This window comes from Castanea sativa, chromosome 1, assembly GCF_040712315.1.
Source record: "Castanea sativa cultivar Marrone di Chiusa Pesio chromosome 1, ASM4071231v1".
NCBI classification, from domain to species: Eukaryota; Viridiplantae; Streptophyta; class Magnoliopsida; order Fagales; family Fagaceae; genus Castanea; species Castanea sativa.
In genome coordinates, this window is record NC_134013.1 from 90364141 (window position 1) to 90372413 (window position 8273).

General features: G+C 36.1%; 1 protein-coding gene across 1 annotated transcript; it reads right to left on the reverse strand.

The window, feature by feature from the left end:
- Positions 1–4108: 4108 nt before the first annotated feature.
- LOC142621858 (uncharacterized) lies at positions 4109–7883 on the reverse strand. Its single transcript, XM_075795226.1, has 4 exons — positions 7764–7883; positions 7054–7148; positions 4711–4815; positions 4109–4618 (listed from the first exon to the last, which is right to left on the reverse strand). Exons 2-4 carry the CDS (start codon positions 7096–7098, stop codon positions 4499–4501), a joined length of 270 nt encoding a protein of 89 aa, XP_075651341.1. The 5' UTR covers positions 7099–7148; positions 7764–7883; the 3' UTR covers positions 4109–4498.
- Between the last annotated feature and the right edge of the window lie 390 nt (positions 7884–8273).

Consider the following 8273-nt stretch of genomic DNA (forward strand, 5'->3'; position numbering starts at 1 on the left):
TGGATAGGATAATGGAGTATGGTGGGATATGCACATAAAAAACATAAAGATAATATTTTTTTAATGAGATAAAATTGAATCCACCAAAAAAAATAGAGTCAGAATTGTACCCTAGTCAGTGGCTCCACGTAATGCATTAGGTAGCCACGGTCTGCTCTTCAAGTAATGAATTGACTTGGACTGAGGAACCTGTGAGAATAATTACAGCCCAATGGGCTGTCACAGCAATAGTTTTTTTTTTTTTTTTTTTTTTTTTTTTTTTTTTCAAAATAAATTACACTGTGCTACAATCTTTAAAATAACTCAAAACGACAGACTGAACTCAACCCACATACTGAAAAAGAAAAACAAGAAACCACAGAAACTAAAAGAGGAAGAAGAAACGGTGGAGTCTTCGGCTGGAGCGTCGACGGAGGCGGCGGCGGCTGGAGTCGCCGGAGCTGGAGGTTGTTCGTCTCAGCCTGGGTATCGGCGGTGGTCGCAGTCCTCAGCAGCGGTGACGTTGGGCTTCGCGGCGGTTGGTGAAGGGCTGGATTTCGTGGTGGCTGGCGGCTGGCGGCTGGTGGCTGGTGACGGTTGGGCTTCGCGGCGGCCGATGGTGGCTGGGCTTCGCGGTGATGGGTGTAGTGCTGGGTCCGTGAGTCTCTGCTTCTCCTTCTTCTTCTTCTTTTTTTTTTTTTTTTTTTTTTTTTGATTTTTGATTTTTGATTTTGTGGGTGCTGGTGGCTGGGTCTTTCGTGGGTTCCTCTTTTTTTTTTTTTTTTTTTTTTTTTTTTTTTTTTTTGGGCTGTGGGTTCTGAGATTAGAGGCGGGCACGGATGGTGGTCACCGGCTTGGGAGGCGCCGCTGGCTGCTCTGTTGGTTTGGGGGTGAGAAACTCATGTGGGGCTTGGGGGAATACACGGATGGCAGGGACTGGCTTGGGCTTGTTTAGAATCTCATGCGGTAAAAACTTGAAAGGTACTGTCATTCTCTTTTGTTTTTTGATGGCTTTGCTTTGATGTGGTTGGCTACGGTGGTGTTGAATGGATCGGAAGTCTGCTCTGATACCAAAACTGACGTAGGACAACCACAAAATAATAATAATAGGGCAGAAAATGGTAGGACAAACCCTAGGAGTCAGCACCTAAGGGACTGGAGTCGGCACCAGTGTAAAAAGAAAGCAAACATTTTTTATATTTCTCCAAAACTGTGTTACAATAATCAAAAAGTGTTTAAATAGCTACAACATAAAACCCTAACAACACAAAACCCTAATTATTAAATGTTCGGGCTTGCTTAATCTCAAGCCCAATAACTAATAGGCTCCATCCATAAGACCACAGGTTGGGCCGTCTTCTTTTTGTTCTTCCTCCCATATGTGTGTATAATTGGGGGCCTATATCTCGTGTCCGCACCACATATCCTCCTCAATCTTTTTAAGATTGGATTAGTGGTGCCAATCAAACATCGTTTTTATTTTCATTTCGGGGAGTTCCTGCATTTATTGCAGAAAATACATGCAATACTTGTTGCCTGTATGAGAGCTTTGGGGGGTTTTGCAGCGAACACTGTCCAGTCCTGTTGTTGATTTGGCTCCAATTTAGATAATTAAATGCTCTGTAATTTCAATTTAGCTTTTGATTCAGTCTGTATTTTTTTTTTTTTTTTTTTTTTTGATAAAGTAGAAAGTTTAACACTATATTGTGTGTTCATTTCCATGTCTTAACTTTAGTTGCTCCAGTAAAGGGAGACCAATTCCGTGTACCTATCCCAGAAGAAGTGAGGCTGCAGTCTGAAGGACCTCTTTCCAAAAAATCAAATTTCATATATTTGCCCCCAATGTTAAAGTAAGGACATTCTTCAAGGTAAGCAGCACCATACACCATACACCATACCAAGGCATTACTTCCTAAAGAACTGCCTCGAGAATCTCTCACGTTTACCCCTGAAGTAAAGCAGCACTATTCAAAGTCATCATTTCTTGAAGAATTGCCACAAAACCATGCACTTTTGCTCTTGAAGGCCATTATGATGTTGTATCTCAAAAAATCAGTCAAGAACAAACAAATGAGAAAAAGCAAAGCACGTCGACAGCTTAGTTTATCGAGTTAAGTGATGATGATGAAATGTTCAAGCAAGCAGTTGAGAACAGTGAATGCTCCATATGGTACATGGTGTAAAAGGCAGTCCCTTAGCAATGTGATCGCTCAAACATTGGAGCTATACTAGGTCTTATGCATCAAACATCGAGGTTTGGAGGACAGATCTGAGCGAAAAAAAAGATGCAATCTCTTTGACTGAAGCTCTTTGCCAGAATTCTTTTTAATACAGAAGAAAAGGTTAAGGTTTTTGTTACTATGATGTCTTTATGTTTGAAGTTTATAGAGTAAAAAAGAGGAGCCCAAAAACTACATACGAACTTTTTACCTTAAATTCATCAAGTGTGTTCACATGGAACTAGAATGTAAACATACTCAGAAAGAATCCTTTAGATTGAATAGATGTCCTGATCTGAATATCAGTTTCGCAGCTGCTGGTATTTGCAATGGGATGTACATGACAATAGTATAATATATGGATTTTTTTTTTTTTTTTTTTGGAGAAGAATATTATATGGATGTTAATTAGTTCTGGCGGTTAATCTCTTTTTTTTTTTTTTTTTTTTTACTTGTTTCTGTTATTTCTTGTGGTAAGTTTGATTTTTCCCCCCTCTTAAACCAAGTGTCAGCCCAAAATAAAGATGTTGAAAGGATCAATTCCGTGACTTGCATGATGCCAATAACTCAAATGAGTAATTTAAAGGTTCCTTAATTACTTCTGTTTTCTGAATGAACAAATTGGCAAAATGAGTGTGTTTAGTTTGTTACATGGTGAGTCAATATGCGAAGAAAAGTTAGGCTTACACAATGGCTTAGGAGACTGGATGTCTCAAGTATGAGAATGTATATATCATCTCTCTCAAATTTTGTGTCTTACACTATTGTGATACTCACGTGTTGTGAGAGAGATGATGCATCTGCCAAATGCTTGAGGTAATTAATTGCTCTAGTTCAACTTTGCAATGCTGTAATTAACTAATTATGTTGATGGCAAGTGACAAAATGTTAGTTGTAAAAATGATTGGGGAGAGTATAAATTGGAGTTCAGTTAGATTTACTCATTGCTGCTTGAAGCAAGGTCTAGAGCAAGCTTTTCTGCAACTAAATATAAATTGTCATAATTTATGATAATGAAAATGTTAATAGTAAGGACCTGCGTTCTCCAGCCATTCATAATAATTATGCACCAAATCTAAGCATTACATTAAGCAGTTTACTGAAGTAGGTTCACTGATCATATAAAAAAAAATGGAAGTAACTATTAATTTTATTATTATTTAAAAATAAAAACTATTACTTTTTATATAAGAGTGTATTAGATAAATATATCTTTTACATATCTGTATCTATTTAGCAATCAGCCCTTTCGTTTCTTTGATACCTCTCAGTGTTCTGATCAAACGGTCCTGTCTTTTCAGTGACCTAATTCTGAACATCAATGCTTCTTAAATTTCCAAAGTGTCATTTGTTTCCCAGGTAATCTATTTAATGAACAGGTCAAAAGAAGCATTTTTGTCTCCTAAGATGCTAGTAAATTAGGGAATTGAAATGTTGTCTGGTGATAATCGTGTTCCAAAAACAAAACTGAGTGAAAGTCATTCATGCATAATTATCAAATATTCCTAATACGCAATTTAATTAAATTCTTCTTTACAGCAACTGTAAACAGTTCAAAGCAGGAAATACATAATTTTCTTATTGATTTTTTTCTCAATATATTTTTTCAATACCATATTGTATTGATGATACCTTTTAATAGACAGAAAACCTCATTAAGAGTCCGTTTGAAATCCGCTTATTTTGTTGAAAGTACTTTGAATAAAGGTAAAAGTTAGCTAAAATAGTACAGAGATGCCTATGAATATTACCAAAAATTGCAGTGAGACTCATGAATAGTTGCAAAAATAAGTTGAATAGTAAAATAAGTTGGCAAAAATAATTTTTACCAAACATACGCTAAATATTGCAATGTGCCAACAGAACACAAATAATACGTCTACATTATCCATGGAGAAGGCCAAGCCAACTAGAAAACATAAGAGTGAGTTTCCCATAAGTTATTGATCTTATTCGGAATACAAGAGTTCAAAAAATCAAAGCCAATAAATCTGAAATTTCAGCACATCCAGTTATTTTTCCTCTGGAGGGACAGACTAAAGATTTTCAAGAACCTTTCCATGTTAAGCATCCAAGGTATAAATTAATAATTCTTATACAGAATAATATCTTATTTTCCTTATAGTTCAATGGAACGAGTAACCATCATGACAACATCATATGCAACAAAATATCAACCAAATTGCATGATGCCACAAACTATAGTTTGTTCCTACAACATCAAATTCTTGCCGGATTTGGTAGAAGGCCTCATGTCAAACTTCTATTTGGTAATGAAGACACTTTCTCTCACTTGGCCATTAAGATTGCACAAAATTATTCTCTTCAGTGCTTACCTCAGCAGTTTCCTTCCTAAAAGCTTTTAGCCTCTCTTTCAAGTTCTTACTCTGTTCAAAGTTTGCTTTCCGCTTTATGGCTTTCTGTCAAAATTTTGAATGATCTTAATACAAGGGAATTACAAAATAAAGACCTAAACCAAAGAGAAACTGAGATCCATGGAACAAAAACTCACTTCCTCCCTGAAACAACGATCAAGCTTTATTTTGAGATTTGTACAATCACCAAAGAATTTTCCAATAGGATGGTCTATATGGCACTTCTGGAACTCTTCAATAATCTGCACAAATCAGATGATATATCAGTCAAACCAAACACTTACCCACTTCTTTGCCATCTTCCATCACTTGATTTAAAAGAATGGAAAGTTTCCAATGAACCATACATGATAATCAAAATTTATAACATAAAATTTCATGGTTAGTGATGCAAAAGACAGTTCACTTTAAAAATGTTCTCATGCAAAGTTTTTTGACTTCTCCTGCTCACAGATGATGATAAGATGTTCATGACAAAATCACGTTCCCCCTTTCTTATTGCAACTCTAGCCATATATATAGCCCTGAGAAGTGGACACCGCCACCTTGCCCTTGGCTTTGGAAACCCCTCTAGAGGAGGCCGGTGCACTATAGGGGTAAGAGGTTCTCACGGGTATGGGATGTGGAGGAGTATTAAAGAAGGAACAAAGAAGTTCTTTAGTCAGATTCTGTATAATGTGGGGGGGGGGGGGGGGGGGGTTAGCCATGTTAGTTTTTGGCATGACCCATGGTGTGGGCCTTCTCCTTTGAAGGAACTCTTTCCTACTATATATGCTTGCTCTTTATCAAAAGAAGCATGGATCTCTAACTTGGTTGTATCTACTTCAGAAGGAGGTAAGAGCTGGAATTTACTGTTCCATCATGGTCCTCAGGATTGGCAAGCAACCATTGTCTATTCCTTTTTTGAGTTTATTTATTCCTCTATGCTTAGGGGTGAGGGGGATGATCAACTAGTCTGGAGATTGACTACATCTGGTGTTTTTGATGTGCGCTCTTTCTATAAGCTATTATCTAGTCCTAACACTAATGTCTTTCCTTGGGAGTGTATTTGGCGTATTAAGGTGCCTAAACGGTTGTCTTTCTTCTTATGGACAGCAGCTAATGATGGGATACTCACCATTGATTATCTTATTAAGAGAGATCAGTCTCTAGCTAATAGGTGTTGCTTAAGTTGCTGTGATGGGGAGTCAGTGAACCACCTTCTTCTTCATTGTAAGTTCTCTCACGCCTTATGGTGTGAAGTTTTTGCAGTGTTTGGGATCCAGTGGGTAATGCCAAGGTCAATCAGCTCTTTTTTCTTTATTTGGAGAAACTGGTTTGTAAAGCATCTTTCAACCATTTGAAATATAGTCCCAGCATGTTTAATGCGGTTAGTCTGGCAGGAACATAATGCCCGCATTTTTGAAGACAAGGCGATAACATTAGAACATCTAAAATGTCTCCTTTTTTGTAATCTATTTATTTGGGCTCGTGTTTGGGGGTGTACAAACTATACTGTATCTGATTTTTTTAGTTTCTATTTCCTTTAGCTCTTGATCTTTTTGTATTTGTTTTCTTGTTCAAAGTGTGATGTTCAATTTTTTCTCAATAAAAGTCTTATTACCTATCAAAAAAAAAAATTCTGTTCCAAGCCAGCCATCCTGTTCGCTGAGTGGATCCCTACTGTAATAACAATCGAGCAAATTTAGCCTACTGTAAGGTGGTGGAGGAGTATGTGGTTTCCAGGTTTTGTCCCAAAACGTCCTTTTTAACTTTGCCGGTGATCCTAGACAGATTAGGGAAATGGGGATGTATCCATTCTATGATAATTCTGAAGAAGAATTATTGAATCAAGGGACCTCCTGTTTTATGAATGTTCTATAACCCAGAGAATTTGGAAGCAGATTCTTATTAAATGCCTCGTTGACAGACCAATAAGTGGATAGAAATGAAAATGGTTAAATTCTGAGCTAGATTGGGCAGTTAACAAGTTGAAAGAAAATGGTTTAAGACAGACTATCTGCAAAGCACGGCAAGCTACAATATATAACATTTGGAAGGATAGAAATGAAAGAGTTTCACAATGGTCAAGTTAACAGTGAAGAGATGCTGCTGAAAGAAATCCATGCTGATGTGAGGGGCAGAGCGGTGACAAAAACAAGAACAAAGAACTCAACCCAAAATGGGATTTTGTGTTGTGTGTGGACTGTGGAGGCTGACATGCCTTATTCAATGAATTGAATTGAGCTTGTCTGTTTTCCTTTTGCTAATGGCTGTTTTGTTTAGTTTAACTGTTGTGCAGCAGGGCTGCTTTGGTTAAATGAAAATTTAACTATTCATCCAAAATAATAATAATAACCAAGAAAATTGCACAAATGCTTCAGTCATTCAAGTTACACCCACAAAAATAAAAAGCAAAAACAAGCAATATATAAGCCTAACATATACTTAGTTGTGAATAACAAGTAACAAATAAAGCTAGAAGGCAAAGACGGACTCACTTCAGCGCACATTGGGTGCTTGTGTAGCGTTAACGGGGGATGCATTCTCCCTTCTTTTTATCTTTCAATTAAAATCAAATTCAATCTGTAGCCCCCTGCAACAGCAACCACCAACAAAAATGCTTCAACATTCAAATGCAATTTTCACCAAATGAAAACAAACCATATACATCACATTCCGCCTCCATTTTCTTCCTAAGAAAATTAAAAGCATAAAATAAAAAAAATAAAAAAGAGGTAACATACTCCTTTTTTTTCACATAGCACAAATTAACAATAGAAAATCTCTAGAAGTGCACATAAAAATTGGGAGAAAAAAAAAACACACACACACACAAAGAAAGCAAAGCCCAATTTATTTATTTTTTAATACATATAGAAGAAGCAATAGAAAATGGAAAGGTCCATAAGTCCATTATTCATCAAAACCCAATGAGAAAGCAAACACACAAATATGAACAAAGCCCAGATTTTTAAGTAACATACACACATACACACATAAACAATAGAAATGGAAAAGGGTACATCATACTCCAAAACCCAATAAGGAAAAAAGGAAGCAAAACCCAGATAATATAACTAAAAAAAAAAAGCAATTGTGAGAACTAAAAAAGATTTCTTGCATCATCAAGCTACACACAAAGTTTCAGGCAATATAAGATGTTATTGACGAGCCAAAGCTGAGAGAGAGAGAGAGAGAGAGAGTATACCTGGCAATGGAGGTACGGTGAGAGAGAGGGAAATGGTGAGAGAGTCTGAGGAGCTAGACAATGAGAGACGGGCCGAGAAAATAAACGAGAGAGTTCTTTTCTTTTTGTTTATAGTCTATGTTTGGGAGGAACAATAAATTTACAAAATTTTGCTTAAAATACCTGAAATTGTACTGTGTAAATTATTTTTTTTATTTTGTATTTAGTTTATTTATTACCGTATTTATTTATGTATCGAGAGGATAAAGGTAGAGAGTTTATAGTAGTGATTGTGTGTTAAGGAAGAGAGACAATTACAAATGTTACTCAAAAAAAAAGATATTTTAATGAAATGTAGAGTAAAATAGATAATATAATATGAAATGTTTAAAAAATTGTCTATGTAAAATAGAAAAAGTAGATTCTTATATTAAAATAAATAGAAATTTTTGCACGAGTTGATACGAATGCTCTTATGTTCAGTTATGTTGTTTTTGTAATTATAATTCATAGGCTAAAATATTATCTTAT